Source organism: Petaurus breviceps, unplaced genomic scaffold, assembly GCF_028583685.1.
Source record: "Petaurus breviceps papuanus isolate PSGF00001 unplaced genomic scaffold, PetGlider_PUasm1.0 610, whole genome shotgun sequence".
Classification (NCBI taxonomy): domain Eukaryota; kingdom Metazoa; phylum Chordata; class Mammalia; order Diprotodontia; family Petauridae; genus Petaurus; species Petaurus breviceps.
This window is the reverse complement of record NW_027186402.1, coordinates 366414-385621: the sequence shown is the minus strand read 5'-3', so window position 1 is coordinate 385621 and position 19208 is coordinate 366414. Positions and strand designations below refer to the sequence as shown.

The following is a 19208-nucleotide window of genomic DNA, read 5'->3' as shown; positions in this document are numbered from 1 at the left end:
GGGAGAAACAAAGAAAAAGGGAGAGAGGGAAGGAGGGAAAGAGAGAGGAAGGGGGGAGAGAGAGAACCCTTCTTTGTGTTTTAGCCTCCTGGGGATTGGTAGCAGATGCCCTTTCTCCCACTGGCCTCATGTGACCCTGATTTTGCTTCTTCCAACAGAAAAACGCTTTTCCCGTCGTTCCAAGGCAGGCGACATCATGGCTAAGAATCCCGTTGTTCGCTCCAAGAGTTATAACAACCCGCTGCTCACCCCCGTGGCAGAGTATGAGACAGAAGGGCTGACAGCCAATGGCACAGGCATCCGCAGACACTCTGTCTCTGAGATGACATCCTGCCCTGAGGCCCAGGACTATGCCGACCTTGAGGGTGGCTCCAAGGTCTGCATGATGGCCCCCAAATCGTCCCTGACTGCTGAGGCTGAGCGCTCCAATGCCAAGGTCCGTCTAGTGGGGCAGCCACCCCTGTCCCACCAGCGCAGTGAACCCAGCCCAACCTTTAAGCTGTCCAGAGCTCCCGCCTCAGTCTCGGCCCCTTCCTCAAGCCCAGAGAACTTAGTAGACCAAATTTTGGAATCCATTGATTCTGACTCTGAAGGGATTTTCATAAACTTTGACCGAGGACGCACTAAGACAACAGGATATGGTGTGGATGGGAGCAGACAGAGCGTTGTGTGACCATCCCCCACCAGGACAACCTGGCTCGTGTCTTGGGCCACGAATGTCTGTGTCAAAGGCGGCCTGGAATGATGGAGGGTGGCCTGAACTGGGGACTGGGAAGCCTGGGTTGGAGTCCCTGTACTGGTCATTGCTGGCCCTGTAGCCCCGGGCAGATCACCTCTGAGCCTCAGTCTCCTAATCTGTTAAATAGGGGAAATAATCCCTGCCCTGCTGACCTCCCATGGAGGCCATGAGGATCCCATGAGATAACACGTGTGGAGGCACTTTGTAACTAACACTCTGTGTGTGTGTGTGTGTGTGTGTGTGAGAGAGAGAGAGACAGAGACAGAGATAGAAGGAGAGAGACAGACAGAGAAGGAGAGAGACAGACAGAGAGAAGGAGAGACAGAGACAGAGAGAAGGAGAGACAGAGACAGACAGAGAAGGAGAGAGACAGACAGAGAGAGAGACGACGAGAACCCTTACTTGGGTGTGTTTGTTCACTCCCTGGTTTCCTCAAACCCCTTCCATCAGGTTTCTTGCTGCCTGGATGGGGCTTCTCCAGGAAAGGGTCTTTCCCAGTGGATCTCTCTTGGTCCCCTTCCTATCTCCCTGGGACCCTTCAACCTTCTGTGCCCTTGGGAACCATTTTCTGTATCTTCAATCAACTGATTACCGATCATTCGTTAAGTGTTTGCTCTGACCCTGGCACAAATGAACAGTCCCTCAGTCCTTGTCCTGACAGGGCCCACACTCTACCAAAGGGACATAACACATCTATAGGCAAATAATTACGAGCTATCAAACACACACACACAAACACACTGATTTTCAGTCAGAAGGACAGTTGAACCAGTCTGATGAGGCCACAGGCAAGCACAGGTCGGTGGGCAGCCTTGCTCTCAGCTCGATCCCTAGTCAAGAAGAAAGTACCGAGGCTGGCCCCAGAACATACAATGCCCAACATAAGTCAGATACTCACACACATACCTCCTCCCTTAGTCCCCGTCTCAGGGGTCAGCATTCCAGGAGAACCTTCTAGTGACCGCATCACACCATGGAAGCCTCTCAAGGGGGCAGCCTGCACGTCCAGCACCTTCTGTGAGTCAGGGTCACTTCCCCAAAGTGCCCCAAAGCTCCATAGGTATGACCAGTCTGTCACCATGGACAGTAACAACCAACTTTTCTCCCTCTATCCCACACCGAACAAGTGACCTCCATAAGCTGGGACTGCTGGTCCTGTCTCCTGCCAACCCTGTCCATAGCTTGGCCACAATGCTGGCAACTCCAGCCCTCAGAAGTAATGACTCAGACTAAGAATGGGGGGGGGGGTGGTCTCTCCCCTCTGTTGCTGAATCTGTGACTGGAAACCCAGCCAAAGAAAGGTGCTGCTCTGGAGCAGGCTCCTCATCCTCCTCTCCCCAGCTCAGGCTGCCTCTTTGCAGGATGCCTAGACCCAAGGTGACAAAGAGGAAGGAACACTTCCAGGGGCTGTCTCGGTGGAGCTGGCCTGTGTCTGGCTTAGATGAGGCAGGAGTTTACCGGACCCCACTCTCCCACCCCATCCAGGACTAAGGTAATTTGTAAAAAGTGGGGGGAGTGGCAGGGAACAGCATCTGGACCCTTACCTTCCCTGCTGCCTTCTGGGCTCTTGGACTTCACTTCTCTCTCCCTTTGTCCAAGCCCCAGACAGCCCCTGGAAATGTCAATTAAAGGCCATGAATATTGAATGGTGTTGTATGTGTGCTGAAATCCTGCCTGTAGATTCTATTCACTAGCATTAACTGCCCCTCTGGGCAGAGGAGGAGCCACAGGTGGCAGACATCCTATTTGATGAACGTGGGAGATGTCCCCAGACATGGTGACCCACCCTAGGAAATGAAGAGTGCTCAGAAGAGCTATGGCCTGAGAGAACTGCCCCTCTTTAACTGGAAAGCTTCGGAAAGCCTTGAGTGACTGGGTGGGACACACAGCAGAGGCTCAATCAATACTCATGGACTGACCCATCAGTTGGAACTGGGCTTTGGAGCAAGGGAAGGCTTTGTCCAGTTAAGCATCCTCTCTGTACATGAGGTCTAGATTAGGAACCCAAACCAAGCAAAGCCCTGCCTTCAGGGAACTTCCAATCTCCTGGTGAGTACACATTGTTTCAGGAGGTGGAATGCCTGTGGCACCTGGTGGAGGGTGCAGTCAGTCTCTGCCTTCTCATTTCGGGCACTTCTTGTCCATCCTTCCCCATAAGCCCAGCCCCCTGGAGGCCTTCCCCAGGTATTGTGTGGCAATCCTCGGTTACCCCATCTATGGTTCCTCACACTTGGGGAATGACCAGCTCATCTTCTCCAGACTCTTTTCATGCAGTGCCTGGGAATTCGTTGTAACCCCTGGTACCCACCATGGGCCTCTCCATTGCCTTTTGGGTCCCCTGTCATTTGGTGTTCCAAGGTACACAGTCTTCCCGCATTCCTAGGAGAACATACTATTATAAATATGAATATTTGAATGAGAGAGCAACTCATCTCATTAAAAAATCAATCCCATTCCAACTCATGCCCTTCATTCCCAGACTTGCTTGCTGGGCCTGTCCTGGGCTAATAGGCCCCCTTGCAGGGCCAGTCAGTCAACTGAATGGCATCACCTGGGCAATGGGTATTATTCATTCATTTACTTGTCCCCGTGGGAACTGTTAGTCCTGTGGATTTGGAGCAGCCCTGGGTCTCGATGAGTAGGTCCTATTGTCTTCTGAAGATTGATGTCATCTTCAAAGAAGCAGCAACGTGAGGGCCACCACCTCTAGTCACCTGCCCCTGAATTCCCTCACTGTACACGGTAGGTGAATAATGAATGCTGAAGAATAAATGAATAACATGGAGTTGTGGAAAGAAAGCTGGCTTTGGAGTCAGAAGATCGGTGACCTTGACTAACATTTCCCTTCCTGGGGATTCAGGCTTCCCACCTCTAAAATGACCCGGCCAGCTCTATCCCGCATGATGCTAAGTTTGTTCTGGGGGTGGGGGGGAACAAGGGAGCCTCGTCCTGGCAGAGACAGGTGGATCGTGGTGACCAACATGCTTCCTTTTATACCTTTCTCTGACTCTTGGCAGGGAATGAGACACCTCTCACTTCTCACTGGGGTGATCAGATGTCTCCTTCACTGGCAGTGTGTCCCCCTTTTTTCCTGGCTGCTGAGAATAGGTGAAATATCAATACCCCAGTATCTGGTCGTGGAGGGAGGAAGGTGCCTGCTGCCTTAGACTGTGATCAGGTGGAATCTGGCAGGGGGGACTCTGGAGATCATTAACCTCTTGGGGAAGGGGTGTGCCTGAGACCCTGGCTCCCACTCCTGCTCTGTGTGACCTGGGGGGCAGTGTCACCCTCTCTGAGCCTCAGTTTCCTTTGCTATACAACGAGGACTAGTCTCTATGGACTAGAATCTCAGGTCCCCTCTAGGTAAGACCCTCAAAATCAAATCTCTTCCCTTCATACATGAGGAAACTGGAACCAGAGAAGGAAAAGGGTTCGCCCAGGGTCATCACACACAGTTGGGTACAAGGCCTTTGGAGCTGGTGGTTTTTCTTCACCACCGACTCCTCATTGATTATTGGTCATTCTGCCTCTAGTGTGTTATGCATGTCTGTGAGGGGTCATTAGGACTGACAGGGAGGAAGCAGACTGTTGGATTGTAGTCAAGAACTTTGGGGCTGATTCTTGTCTATAAAACATAGGCACTGACTATGTTACAGAACCTCCCTCTGCCCCAGTTTCCTCATCATAAGGACCAATAATAAAATAAGGACCAATTATCCCCAGTGTGAGGAAATGCTTTTGTACACCTTAAACAAAGGTGACATCATCGTCAGAGTTCTCCTTTGGAAACAAAAAGTAAGAGGAAGATGTTGGCAAAGGTTCAGAAATGAGCGTCCAGGTTCTGTGAGGAAACCTTGATCAGACTGAGGGCACCAGCAGAGCCCTTTGGAATGGAAACCTCTTATGTGAAAAGAGAATTGTAGAGCTTCAGGGGATCTCCAAGGCCAGCTGTCCAGCCCATCATTTAATCGATGAGGAGACTGAAGTTTGAGGGATTTGCCCAAAATCACATGGGAAGTCAATGGAAGAACAGGATTTGATCACTTCCACCTCTGCCATTCTCTACCTCCAAATCCATCATGCCATGATGAGTAAGGAGCAGGGCCACGATTTGAACCCATATCCAGAGTTGAAAATCAGTTCCCCTTGCCTGATGCCATGATACTCTTGGCCTCCAAGAGCAGGGATCACAAACCAGGAAATAAACACCACTGTTGGGAGGACTTGGGGGAGGGGGGAAGGGCTGTGGAGTCTGACTGGAAAGGAGAGAAATCAGAGGAAGGTTGACAAGTTCTGAGCCCAGCAGCAAAAGCTTGGGAGATCAGTTACTCACAAGACTGGGAAAATGGGAGAGCCCTTCTGCTCTCAAGTGTGTTGGCCACAGAGCCCCATTTTGTGATCCTGAGAAATTTGTTCTTAGATGTGGGTAAAAAATGGTTGCTGATCCTGATGTTATCCTTCAAGTGCCTGAAGGTCTAGAATGGGGAAGAGTCCTTGTCTTTTGTCCAGCTGTCCTTCAGTGAGGGGAGCTGGTGGCTGGGAGACAGGTTTGGACTCAAAGGGAGAGGATACATCCTCATGAGAACAGATATACAGAAGCAGAATGGCCCCATTGAGCTCTTCCTCCTCCTCCATCAAGCTTTCCAAGCAACAGCTGCAACTCACGGGGGAGGGGGGGGGGGGGGATCCTGAGGAAGGACACCTGTTTAGATGTGATTTGGGTCAGATGGTCCCTGAAATTCTGATTCTCTGCTTCTACCGTCTTGTGATTCTTTGACCTGGGACTTGTCCCTTCTCTGGATGAAGCATGTCCATCCAGACTTAGCTGATGATATACAAGACAAATGGAAGCATATCCTCAATGCTTTTCTGGACACTATGACTACTTTTCTTTTCTTTTAATTCCTTTTATTTGGAGGGGGGATGGTAGGGCAATTGGGGTTAAGTGACTTGCCTAAGGTCACATGGCTAGTTGGTGTGTGTGTGTGTGTGAAGTGTCTGAGGCTGGATTTGAACTCAGGTCCTCCTGACTCCAGGGCTGGTGCTCTATTCACTCCTCCACCTGGCCGTCCCACTATGCCTACTTTTCATGGAGGGCTATAGCTCCCTAGAAGCTGGTGATAATAATCAATCTTCCTTGGGTGGCTGAGAATGCAAGATGAGACAAAATGGCAGCAATTCTGAGGTGTCCCCATATTGTGTAGGAGGAAACTTCTAAGTGACTTGGGGATGGGTGTTTACATGTCTAGGAAGTGGTGGCCATGAACCTAGAGCTCATGTCTCTCTGTCTCTTACACATACACACCCCCACACAGTACACACTTATTCACACACTCATACACATACAAATACTCGCACACATCTCACACACAAGTGCTATTGGGTAATTATAAGAAATGAAGTCTGGCACAGTCACACTGAAAATGGTCACACACTGACTGTATATTGCAGTCATGTCTCTAGCAGCTCTCAGCTGAGATGAATGTGTTACTTCATTGTTCAAATGCCTGCGGCTGGTGTTGGAAGTGTGTGAACCACCAGGTGATGCCCCAAATACAGAAGGAAGCCTGGTTTGGGGTGGGGGGCTAACAGGTGAGTTAATTGTACTTTGGTGATGATAGACCTGGGAAATCCCAGGGGCAGGATCTCAAACTGTCTGGAAAAATCTGACCTTATCCTTCAGGCCTATTTATACGTGGTCTGTTGTACTCATTAAGGATATATTAAGGTCCTACTAGGTGCAAGGAAGCCTTGGGTTGGGGATGAAGACCAAGCTAAGGAGGGAGCTCAGGAGCCCTACCTGAGCAGGGGTGCAGACAGTTGGCAGTTAATAAATGGCTATTCCCTTCCACCCCCTTCCCTCTCCAGGTAGCTCCTGGCAAAAATAAAACATATTTACAGTCGCTGGGTATGGGAATGGTGGGCTGGACACTCAGGCTTCCTCAGCTGGTTTCCTCAGAGGGTGGGCACTCTGTCAGGGGGAGCTTGGCCACTTGTAGGGGGCAAGGACTCTGCAGGAGGCCAAGGTAGCTGGTGATCCAGGCTTCCCAGAGTCTGATCCAGGATGTCTTCCCCACCTGCCTCCTAGGCCCCGCCCCCCAGTTAGTTCTTGAACCAGGTGTGTTCTCATCCCTGACTTGGCTGTCAATTGGCTGCCCATCTCCTGGATGCTGTTTCTTTTTAAAAATATTTTTTGTCCTTCTGAATTTCACAAATGTGAGCATTTCCAGGGCGTCACCATCCTTCCTGTCCCCTAGATTCCCAAAGTAGGTGTGACCTGGGACACACCCTTTCTGTTCAATCTGTCATCAAGACCTTCAAAACATCTGTCCAATATGCCCCCTTCTCTCCCCTGCCACTGCTCCCCTCCCCCCAGCAGGCCCTTATCAGCTGCAATGACCTGCTGGGGGGTGGGGGGCGGTCTACCTGACTCAGGTCTTTCCCCGCTCCAATCCACCCTCCATTCAGCCATCAGATTGCTGGCTAAAGCACAACCCTGGCCACATCACCTTCTCCCCCATTCAGTAAGGTCCTCTGGCTCCCTAGTCCCTCCAGCATGGAACAGGACTCTCTTTGGTGTTCAAAGCTCTCCATAGCCCCTCTCCCCACCCACTGCCCAATCTCCTCCAAGCACTCTGCAATCCAGGGACCCCAGCCTCTTTGCTGTTCTTCTCTGGGTTCTGGGCATTTTCTCTGGCTGACCTCCAGGTTGGGGAGGTTCTCCCTGCCTGTCCTCCCGAAACTTAGTGCCTGCCTCCTAAGACTACCCTCAATTTATCCTGCTTCTAGTGCAGCAGATAGAGCACTGATGGTGGAGTCAGGAAGCAGCATCTTCTTGAGTTCAAATCCAGTCTCAGACACTAGCTAGCTGTGTGACCCTGGGTAAGTCACTTCACTCTGCCTTAGTTTCCTTACCTGTGAAATGAGCTGGAGAAGGCAATGGCAAAACTCTCCAGTGTCTTTGCCAAGAAAATCCCCAATGGGGCCATGAAGAGTCGGTCAAGATTGAACAACAGCATCTTGTTTGTACACAGTGATTTGTGTCTTCCTCCCAGCCCCACCCCCATTAGGCTGTGATCCCCTTGATCGCAGATGCTGGGTTTTTTTGTTTGGAGTTTGTTTTGACTTTCTCTATATCCCAAATGCTTTGCACTTTTGGCCCACAGTAGGCACTTAAATGCTGGACTAATTGAGGTGGGATCGCCAGCAGGGTTCCTTATCTGTACATGATGGCAGGAGGAAGAAGGAGATGGAGAAGAATCGCCTGACCTAAGGGGGACCCCAGGCTGAAACCATAGTCCCAGTGAAGCTGCACCTGCCTGGGTACCAGGGTCAGCCTTCAGGCTTCCTTGTGGCAGCAGCTGTGGTAGGGCTGCCCTCATTTTCTAGAGAAGCAGAGGCTCAGGGATGCCTAAGGCTGTCAAGGTGAGAGGGCACAGGGCTGGTATTTGAGCACAGGTCCAGGCTGAAGTCAACTGTAAAGGGGCAGGGCGGGGGGGCTGCCCCTTCCGCTCCAGGTCTGTGATCCCCCTGGCTCCTTCCCCCTCCTCCTCTTCTTTGGACCTCCTAAAGCAGCCCTGGCAAATGTAAATTGGAGAAAGGAGGAAACCATAGCTCGTAGCCTAAATTCTCGGGTCTTCCCTTCCCTTGCTTCTCTGCTTCTGCACAATTGTTGAAACGCAGACTTATCATTCCAACAATCACCGACAGCTCACCATGAATGAGGACTGGAAAGGCCAGGAAGGGGGGAGTCCAGAAGAAAGAGGCACGAGTCTCCTCCCATCCCCTAGACAATTGCGTGGGTGTTTCGATGCACCATGGAGGATTGCCATCGACATGACAGGGTCCTGATCTTTTCCTTTTGGTGCTCTGGTGTCCTGTGAACAGCTCCAAAACTCCGAGTGACTGAATAGGCTGGCATTCCCCTGGAGATGTGGGGGAAGGGGACTTCTCCAGAGGCTCTGTGGGAGGGGGGGTCGAGGCAGCCTCCCAGGATGTCGATTATCTCACCTCTTCGGGCCTTACCAGAACTTGCAACCAAAGGACTTTCCGAGGAGAAACTCAGCAGATTGTTCCTCTTTCAAAGGGACGGATTTTATAAGGATAAAATGATGTTTGCATCGCATGGAAAATGGCCAGCCCGATATTGGGTTCCAAGCTGGAAGGGCCCTGTAAGCATGGAATGTCAGAGCTGGATGGGACCAAAGATACCATCTAACCCAAGGGCCTCGTTAGACAGGGCCTGCTTTGATGAAAACCCTGGCACACATTCCCAGAAGGCAGCGTGGTTCACTGGAATGGCCTGGGCTCCCATCCCATCACCTCAAGTTGTTACTTCATCTCCTGGGCCTCAGTTTCCTTAATTGTAGGGTGACAGGGTAGGACCCCCCCCCCCAGCTCTAGAAGCCTGGCTAAGGGGGGCATTGTCATATACTGGCTGGCACATTGGTTCTGTGGATTGGCAATCAGAAAATGCTGGTTTGGGTGCCTGCCTTCCCATTTCCCAGGGCAAGTGGGCAAAGCACTGTACCTCAAGACCAGAAGCCCCCACTGAGGAGCTTCAGGATGGGAAAGTAGGAAGCAGGCTTTTATTCCCAGAGGTCCTCGTTTCTTTAAACCTCGCTATCATACTTCTGGGATCCTTGATCTCTGTAGTGTGTCTGGGTGTGTGTGGGAGCATGGAGGGCATGGGGGTCCTTCCTCCATCCTTTGCATCCTCTTAGTTTCATGTGTAGTGACCAGGACAATTCCTCACCCATCTGGAAGCCGCCTGCTTGGCCTGGCTGACTCCTGGACCTTTGCCACTCAAAGCATTTCCATCTTGGTGGGACCAGCCAGAGCATTTTGTCATCCTTTGAAATAACCTTCAAAAGCCCAGGTGATTTCCCACCATTGACGGGAACTTCATTGGACCATTCTCAAACACTTATTAAGTGACTACTGCATGCATATCAAGGCACTGAGCTGGGAAGCAGAATGGAATGTTTTCCTTAAAAAGGGTCCTCTTGGGATCTTGGCATCTAGTGGGGAGAAAAGCAAAAGTAAAGATCACTTTAATATAGCTGATTGAACTGAGAAGTGCAGGAGAAAGGGGGAAACAGGCATGGTCAGGAAGTCTGGGCAGGCTTCCTGGAAGAACTAAGGACCAGAGTGGAAGAATGTCTCCCAGTCACTCTCAGAGAAGGCATTAGATGGGACTGACATGGTCTTCCTCCTCCCTGCAGCCCCTGTGCGGAGGCTGGGGCAGAGACTGAAATGCCCCAGTGAGGGAAGGCTCGTGTTGGCCCATTTCAGGCAGTCTCTAAAGTCCCCAGATCCAGGCGGTTCCCCTTCTTTGGTCTTTGAATCCCTGGGGCTAGCCAGGGTCAATGTACACACTAGGTGATTAATGTTGTCCTGATGGCAGAGCTGGGCCTCAAATGTTGCACCTCTGCCCCAGGCCACTGTGTTCTTCTTTATCACAGGGCTAGGGACTGTGGTTCCAGTGCTGGGGAGCATGGTTCCAGTGCTGGGGAGCATGGTTCCAAGGCTGGGGAGCATGGTTCCAGTGCTGGGGAGCGTGGTTCCAAGGCTGGCATTCCTAAGGGCTTTTTGCTGCTCATGTGCTTTTTGTCACCCTGACCTTGGCTAATTCCCTTTGCCTTTTTTTCAACCTCAGTTTCCTCATCTGAAAGATGTCTAGTGAATGAGGAATCAGCCCTATTCTGTGGACTCCTCCCCCAAATACACATAGGAATATGGTTTAGAGGGCATTGATTTCAGAGACATATAAAGAAAAACTCCCCAGCTGTGGCAGGCAACAGGAACGGTAGGCAAACCATTGAGACCAGGGTTCAAATTGTACATTTGTAAACTGAGGCTGTTGGACTTGATGGCCACTGGAGGCTTCCACCAGGCAGTGGGGACCCCAGGTGGGAGGGAGGGTTACCACAGGAACCCCATTCACTCTGCCTTCAGGAAGAAGTTGCTGACCTTGATGAAGGATGGCTTAGTAAGGATTCTTGGAGGGGACAGCTCAGTGACTTCTGGGCTTCCTCCTGACACAGTTTCTGGGCATCTTCGGCTGGACAGTTTCTCTTCTCCCTGGTCCCCCCTCCTTTCCTGCACCAGGTTTTTTTTCCCCCTGGGGATAGTGGCTCGGGCTGAGGCTCTCCAAGGCCAAGGGAATCAGGACAAGAGAGACAAACCGGGGCAGCCTGGGAGCTGTGGGGCTGGGGCAAGCGGGGGTGGGGTAGGGGGAGGAGGAAACCTGAGATCTAAAGCCAAGCCAGCGAGGCTCGGCCTTATCGCCGACCACAGGAATGTGTGAGCTGGCTGGACCCCGAGTCACCTCCTCCATCCCACCCTCTTTCAGTCCCGGCCCCACTCACTTCCCAGGGGCCGCTGGAACAGGTGAGGACCCCCGGGAGAGCAGGGGAAAGACGGAGATCGAGAGGAAGGGGAGCCCCTAAAAAGAGAAGCCCGGTACTGGGGGGCTCCACTCCTGCCTCGTCTCTCTTGAGGCCCCTTTCCTCTAGCATTCCCCTCCCCCTTATCGACCCCCTTCCTCCCGCATCCCCTCTCCGCCTCTCTACTCCACCAGTAGATCTCCCTTCCCTTTCCTTTCCCCCTTCCCTCCTGATCCAATCCCTCTCCTCCCCAACTTTCACTCCACTCCATCCTCGGTCCCTTCCCATCCCACCCCCGCCCAGGAAATGGGCTCCGGGCCCCGCCCCCATCCGCTGCCCAGCTCGCACCCCGGGGCCTTAGGGAAGGACGCTAGAGGGGCGCAGCACACCTGACCAGTCAGGTAAGCGAGCCTCCCGCAACACTCCTCAGTTCCTGACCCCAGAGCCTAGGCTGACTTGGGGTTCCCTCAGGAGGACCAGGTGAGTCCGTGTTGGGCGGGGTATCGGGTGCACTTGTTGCTTAGTCGCGGGGGGGGGGGGGGCAGGCACTAGAAAGTTGTTAGCCAGAGGGAGGGGCCGCTCCACTTTGGTCGCCTGGTTGGGGGCTGGCTCATTTGTCTCAGTTCCTCCCACACACTGCACCTTCCCCCCCACCCCACCCCCACGCCCACACCCAGGCTCTAGAGAGCAGCTCTGCATTGGGGGCGCCTCGCCGCCTCCTCCCACTGGGGACCTCGTATCTGCCCTTCTCGGGGTTCCTAGACTCCAAATCTGGGCTAGAGAGGACTTCCGCCTCTTTCCCAAGGGGTCGGAGCGGGGGAGTGCGGAGGGAGAGGCTGGAGTTCAAGGAACCTGGAGGGAGCTTCCGGAGGCGGCAGACATCCTCCCATTTATTTTACAGTGGAGGAAACTGAGGCCGAAGGAGAGAAAGCCTCACTGGCCCATGGAGTGAGCAGGTGTAACCAAGACTGACATGGTTTCACTTTTGTCTCTGGGTCCCTCACGCTCGGGATAGGGCCCGGTACGCTACAGGTGCCTAATAAAGGCTGTTATGGTCCACTATTTCCTCGAAACCTCACTATTTAGCATTGAGATCAGGACCCTGTAGCTTTTAGGAGCCACCATCTACACAACCGGAAATCGAGGTTCAGAGAGGGGTCACTGGCCCTCCGGCCCATAGCTAGTGACAAAGCAGGTTTGGAGGGGGGGCACGAAGCCCCGGCCTTCCTGAATTCCTAGCGGCTGGTTGTCGCCGGGTCCTTACTCCACTCACAGACGCTAGAACAATGGGGGCCACGTGGGGCTGGGGGAGTAGTATCTGAAGCGTTTGGTTGGTAAAATGGCTCCCCCCCACCTCCATTCTTCAAAAAATTGTTTCCCTGTTGAACTTCAGTCCCATACATTTTCAGCCTTGCTCTGAGCTCGTGTGACTGAGATTTCTGTGGTTCCCTTTCCCCCAGTCCAGCCTGGCAGAGGAAATTGCCAATAGGATGTGGTCAAGATAACTGGAATTCCAATGGTACTGGGTTCCAGTCTCAACCTGACCTTGGCAAATGCCAGAAACCTGTACATTAGATCTAGAGGTCATGAGCTTTGGACAAATTTGGGCTAGAAAGGACCCACTGGACCAGGAAATCAGGAGTCCTGGCTGCCAGCCCTGGCACACCACTGGTGACCTTGGCAGCAAGTACGTAACAGCAGCATTTCTATGGAGCTTCAATGTTTCCAAAGCCCTATGGCATCCCTTCTCTCATTCTAGCCTTACATACCAGCAGCATTTCACCTCTATTACCTGTTACTCTGTAAAAATGGAAGGGATATGCCCCCATTCACTTATCTCCACTGCCTATCACAAATATGCATCTCCAAGAGCTCCTTGAGAAAAGAATCTAGAAACTGAACCATAATGCACCGGGGATAAAAATAGCTACAAATGTATCTCTCTCTTTTTTTTTTTTAATCAATTGGGGTTAAATAACTTGCCCAAGGTTACACGGCCAGGTGTTTCTGGGTGGGTGCTAAGTGTCTGAGCCCGGGATTCGATCTCCGGGTCTTCTCAACACTGGAGCCGGTGCTCTTACTCGCTGTGCTACCTGGCTGCCCCTAGAAATGTATCTCTTAAAAAATGTTACTGTTTCTTAAATTCTGGACTTAAGAAACAACATATAAAACGAGCACTTCCATTATACAAAACAGAACAGAAAAAAAGGGTTATACTATAGGTGAAACTATGTATCTCCGTTGCTTTCCCACATAAGTATGTAACTGCTTTGCCATGTCACTTTCCAAACTGTCCTGCTGGTTTGTGTTCCCCTCCAGTCTTCCTGCTGTTCTCTTCTGTGCCTGTGTCTGTACTAGGAAAATCTCTATGCCCAGACTTGGGCATTCCAGCATTCTCAGGCTTATGGAGTTAGGGGTGCTAGGCTGTTTATCAAGGGATTTCTTTAAGGAGGGGACTGATGGATTCTTTCTTGTTCTGCTAAAAGATCCCAGCTGTGTTTTTTTTTTAAAGTTCTTGAAATATGATGTATAGTCTCTCTCTCTTTTTAAAAAATTGATCATGGTTTTCAGGTGGTCTAACAATTCTAAATATTTGCCTTATTTATCTGTCACACCTTCACTTGATCTAGCTCCTGGGGGCCCAGCAGCAAGTGGGCTGCCATTTAGCTGTGTCTCTCCCCTAGCACAGAGCTCAGAGCCTGCCATATGATGAGTTATAAATCTGAGGATGTGGCCACCTCAAACACTTCCTAGATGGGTGACCTTGGTCATGTAATGTTGTCCCTGAACCTCAGTTGTACTATTTCTTATTGTCTCATGGAGTCATTGGTTTCTATTTACTACATCCTAATTTTCAGGGAGTTTGCCACAAGGTTGTGTACATCTTGTGCCAGAGTGTTAATTCCCTTTCCAATTCATGCATTCTCTGCTCTCATTTCTTTCCCAATTTTTTCCCCAAGTGCTTTAATTTCATAGATAAGATATTTTTAACTTTCCTTTTAAACTCTTGCTTTGGCTCTTCCAGGAATTCTAGTTGAGTCTGTGACCAAACTGTGATTTTTTCTGAGGCTTTGCTTGTAGCTGTTTTGGAGTCACCCTCTTCTTCTGGGTTTGCATCATGAGTGACCCTGTCATTATAATAATCTTTTATGGTGGGCTCCTTTGTAACTTCTTCTAGCTTCCTGACTTTGGACTTCATGTTAGGGAAGGTCTAGGCTGGTCTTAGAGTATTAGGTGTTGCATTATTCCAGGCTCCCAGGAACAGCTCAGGCTGGGAACCTGAGAGCTTTCAGTGCTCCCTGTCTAGTAGAGTGATGCCTGATCCCTCCTCCCCCTGCCCCCATCTAAGCTCTGCAAGTTCCTGACCTAAGTTTGGGTCTGAGCAACAGCCTCTGGGCTTGCAAGCCCTAATGGAAGTTTTAGTAGACACTGCTGGACCATCAGCAAATGGGCAGGTCTGCAGCTCCAGAGTGACTGAACTGCTGGTTCCCGTTTGGTATGGAATTCCTGTCCATGTCCTTCCTCTGTGGGCTTCAGATTGAGTTAGAAGCTGGAATAGAGACCCTGCTCTGCTTCTGAGGTTGGAGCCACACTGTTGAAGCTGGCTTCTGAATGCACACCTCTCTTGGCACACTACCTGAGGCCCTTCCACCACTCCTTACTTCAGAGGGAAATGCTGCCCATGGGTGTAGGTGCTTGGGTCTGTGACCTGGCAGTGGGGGGCACAGAGTGGCATGTTGGTACTTGGCACCATCTCTTGCCATGGGGCACAGCTTTTCCTTGCACTGGAGGGCTCCAGGTGGCATGCTACTGACCAGATTCCACCCAGTGAGTGCTGACCTCCCTATCTGTAGCCCTATGCCATTTTGGGCTGGAAAAGTGACTCATGGAGACTCGTGTTTGGATTTCCCAATCAGAATTTGGTCTGGGGAATTTTCTAGGTGTTTGGAAGAGTTAGAGTGGGGGAAGTGGAGGGGAAGCTTGGTGTATTTTTGCAGCTACTCTGATCACTCCCATTACATCATATAGTCTTTGAAAGCCAGGAGAAGTTCTAGACTTTGTCACACACACATATGCACGCATGCATGCAGGAACACATGAACGCACACTCATAAATACACACATATACATTCACATATATATATAAAGGTACCTATACATGCACAATATACAAACACAACACACTCACAACCTATACATGTACACACACTCACATACATGCATGCACACACAATACATGCACATGTCAATGTATGAATATGCATACATGTCCATGTGCACACACTCACATCTGTATGCACATACCGACATACATATACCCCACTGTGAACTGAACAAGGTCAGGCCCGCCTGTGATTTTGTTAGTATAGAGAAAGCCCTGTGTCTGGGGTCATGTGACCAGTATGAGGTGTCTGCTACAGGCTTTCTACCAAAGATATCCTGCCTCTGCCTCTCCAGTTCTAGGCAAGGCCACTTTTCCTGTCTCATCTAAACATTCCTGAGTCCCTGGTCCAGACCACAGTGCCTGCCATGCCCACAGTGGGCACTTACTAAGTTGAATTGAGTTAAAATGCCTGGGCCAGCATTTAACTTTCAGGGTTCTTGACCCTGGAATGAAGACTTCATGGGACTTGGATCCCGTGAAGTATCCCTGCTCTCAGCAGCAGGGGTGGGGCCATGGTGAGTGTGCTGCCCTTGGAGTGAGGACCACCTGGGTCCATATACCTCCCTGACCTTTCCCAGCTGTTCAGCCTGGGCATCCTCATTTCACTTCAGAGTCTTAGCTTGACAAATGTGGGATGAAGCTTTTGGAAACCTCAAAGGGCTTGAGAAATGCTGCTGTGATGGTCACTGATGTGGACCCACCTTCTGTGGCCAAGCCTGGTACATTGGGCCGGCCCTGAGGCCCAGCTCTAGACCTGACCCTCTAGCTGTGCCGTCACTTTCCAAATTCCATCCCCACAGAACTTGCACGAGTGAGGAGGGGCCAATTTGGCTGGGCAGTATTAAGGTCATTGCTGTCAGAACCTGTTTGCTCACCTGTATTTTCATAGCAACAGTCCACTTTACAGTGAATTGAGGGGAAGCTGTAGTCAAGGTCTGGTGGGGGGGGAGGGGGGTGGTCAGCGAGAGAGGCCTGAGCCTTCTTGGAAAAATCTCTGCAGCCAAGATGCTGAGCTGAGCCCACAACCCTAAGTGCACTGAGCAGATGCTGTTTGTCATTCTTTTCCTCTTGTGCCTGGTACTGGTAAAAGCAGTTGTTGAGTGAATAAATGAGCAAATGAATGAAGGAATTTCCCATCACCATTGGTTAGCATAGGTAGTGGTGGTGTTTGATTGTGTCTGACTTTTCATGACCCCATTTAGGGTTTTCTTGGCAGAGATCCTGGGGTGGTTTACCATTTCCGTCTCCAGCTCATTTTACAGATGAGGAAGCTGAGGAAACAGGGTTAAGTGACTTGGCCAGAGTCGTACAGCTAATAAGTGTTTGAGGTCATATTTGAACTCTGGTTCTCCTGAATCCAGGCCCAATGCCCTATCTATTGTGCCACCTAGCTGTCCCTTGGTGTAAGAAGACTTTCATTTCTTTATGGGGGGAGAGAGCTCATTTCTGCACCATGAAATGTCCTCCATCTACAGTTTTTCTTATCACAGAAGTTTGAGGTCAAAGGACTTCCCTCAGAAGTGTGTTAGCAGGGATCCAGATTGTGCAGTGTTACTTTAGAGATTATGTTATCTCTTTGGCACAGAGGAGGTATCCATCAAGGGAACACCAACACCTTGTGGGGAATGAGACCTGTTTCATCCAGCTTGTAAAGGGGTCCCCTGGAATGGGAACTGAGTCATGTGAGCATCAGCTATAGCTGTCCATGTGGGGGACCCACAGACACATGGGGACCTTTCTCTTCTCCCTCATGGACCACTATGGGTGATCTAACTCCTGCATATTTAGCTTCTGAGACAGTTTCAATTCTATCTGCAGACATTTTAACCTGGTTGAAATCAGCGGGTATTTGTTAGAGCTGGGACTCTGGGCAAGTGACTTCCCTTTTCTGGCCTCAGTTTCCTCATCTGTAAAATGGGAGGGTTTGCACGTGGGAATGATTTAAACCCTGCTGTGGGACAGAAGGTATTGCCCACCCACCTTTTTAGAATGATCAAAGGAGACAGGCTCATGGGGTCACAGTCTAGACTTGAAAGGGATCTTGGAGGACATCTACTCCAACTGCTTCTTTTACAGATGAGGAAACTGAGGCCCCAATAGGGGAAGGGATTTACCAGGTCATCCAGGTAGCTGAGAGTGCAGGGCTTTTTTCACTGTGCAACCTTACCTCCCCAAGTGACATTGAGAACAGTGAAAGAAATTGCTTGGTTTTCGTTCACTTGAATGATCTTTGCTTTGTTTTTGTTTTTTCTCTCTACACTCATAGGCTTTGGGGATGAGAGTTTTTAAAAGCCTTGCCTAAGGCAGCAAGGTAAACAGTAGAAAAAATGTTGGGAGGTAGAGGACCAGAATTCAAATCTAGTGTGCTACTTCCTACCTGGGTGACCTTAAGCTTGTCACTTCCCTTTCTGGTCTCAGTTTCCTCCCCCATAGGAGGAGGGGCTTGGGCTGTGCAATCCCTGAAGAGCATTTCTTTGAGCTCCAGAGCTGAGATCCTGTGACTTTATTAGACCCTCATCGGCTACGTGCATCCTTTCTAGAGCTGTCCAATGACAGGCGATCTGGCCATGAGGAGGGACCCCTGAACTCCGCTGCCAGCCTCCAAGCTGGCTTGGCTCCTGCTGAAATCATGTCGGGGATTGACTTGGAAGCATTAGCAGAGATCGGTAAATGCCCCTGATTCCATTTCACTCGGCATCCTGGACAGTCTGGGGCTGATGGCCCAGACAGACATAAGCTTTAAAGACAGCTAGTCTTCTCCCTTGAGCTCCTGACTTGGGGAGGGCAGTGGGGCCAGGATCCTAGAAAGGAGCTCTAATCTCAGTGCACAGCTTATTCCTCCAGGTGGGGAGAACCTGGGCTTCTCTGCCCATTTTAGAGACAAGGGAACTGAGCACCAGAGAAGGAAGGGTCTAGCCCAAGGTCACACAAAGCAGACTCAAACCAGGTCTTCATCCTCCCAGGAGACTGCAGAAACGGCCTCAGAAAATGAAGCTAACATTTAGGAGCCACCTGTTATATGCTGAACTCCGGGCTTGGCCCTTATCTCTGGGAGAACTAGAGAGTCTGGACGAGATACAGCCCTTAGCCTCAGGAGTGTCCAGTCCAGGGAGCTCTTCTCCCTGCTCAGGGATGCTCCTGCCCTGGGACACACAACCAGAGATGTTCTAAACCCTCTGAAATGGAACTCAGTGGCTTCCTGCTGCTGGCTGTTCCTGCAGCGCCCTCTTGTTTCACCCCAGAAAGGCTCAGACTGACCAGTGAGTTCATAGGTCCCTTTTTTGTTCCCACGATACATCACACTGGGTTGACCTTCCCAGTCACCCCATCTTCTCCATCCTCCATCAGATCAGGCCCCAAGAAAGAAGCAATGGAAAGAGCTTGACTTTGAAGCCTGAGGACTAGAGTTCAATCCCCCTCTTTTACTAGACCCCCCAAGGGACCGTGGCACAGAAAGTGTTCTGCCAGTGTCCATGTGCAAGAGACCCTGGAGAGATGCCCGAGATGAGGAGCTCCTGATGCCATCCTTTTCTGGATCCCCAGTGTGGGAGCTGCCCTGGCATTGCTCCTGGGGCTTGGGCCCACACTGCTTCACCTCTGGCCAGCCATGGGGCTGATAGCCCCTCTTGCTGGGGGCGTCTGCTTCCAGAGGCCCTCTACCCTTCAAGCTTGTTTCTTGTTTCAGAATTACAGAAAGAGGAGGAGGAAACCACCACGTTAGGAGAACCAAGGATGTCGTTTGTGCCCACCCCGGCCTGTGAAGACTCCACGTTGGGCATGGACCATCCATACTATGATGTGGCCAGGCATGGAATCCTCCAGTTAGCAGGTATATGGGGCTGGAGTGAGGCCCAGGAGGGCCTGGCAAGCTGGCCTAGAGAATTCTGGAACAGTGGTGGTGATGGTGTCCCTGGCA

At 51.0% G+C, this 19208-nt stretch overlaps 1 protein-coding gene across 1 annotated transcript in view; it reads left to right on the top strand.

Annotated features, from left to right (window-relative positions):
- ARHGAP8 (Rho GTPase activating protein 8) overlaps positions 1 to 19208 on the top strand; it is a 64367-nt gene that overhangs the window by 21603 nt on the left and 23556 nt on the right. The window contains exon 5 of the mRNA XM_069103646.1: positions 18978 to 19121. Coding sequence (XP_068959747.1) covers positions 18978 to 19121 — 144 coding nt within the window. The remainder of the gene's footprint in view (positions 1 to 18977; positions 19122 to 19208) is intronic.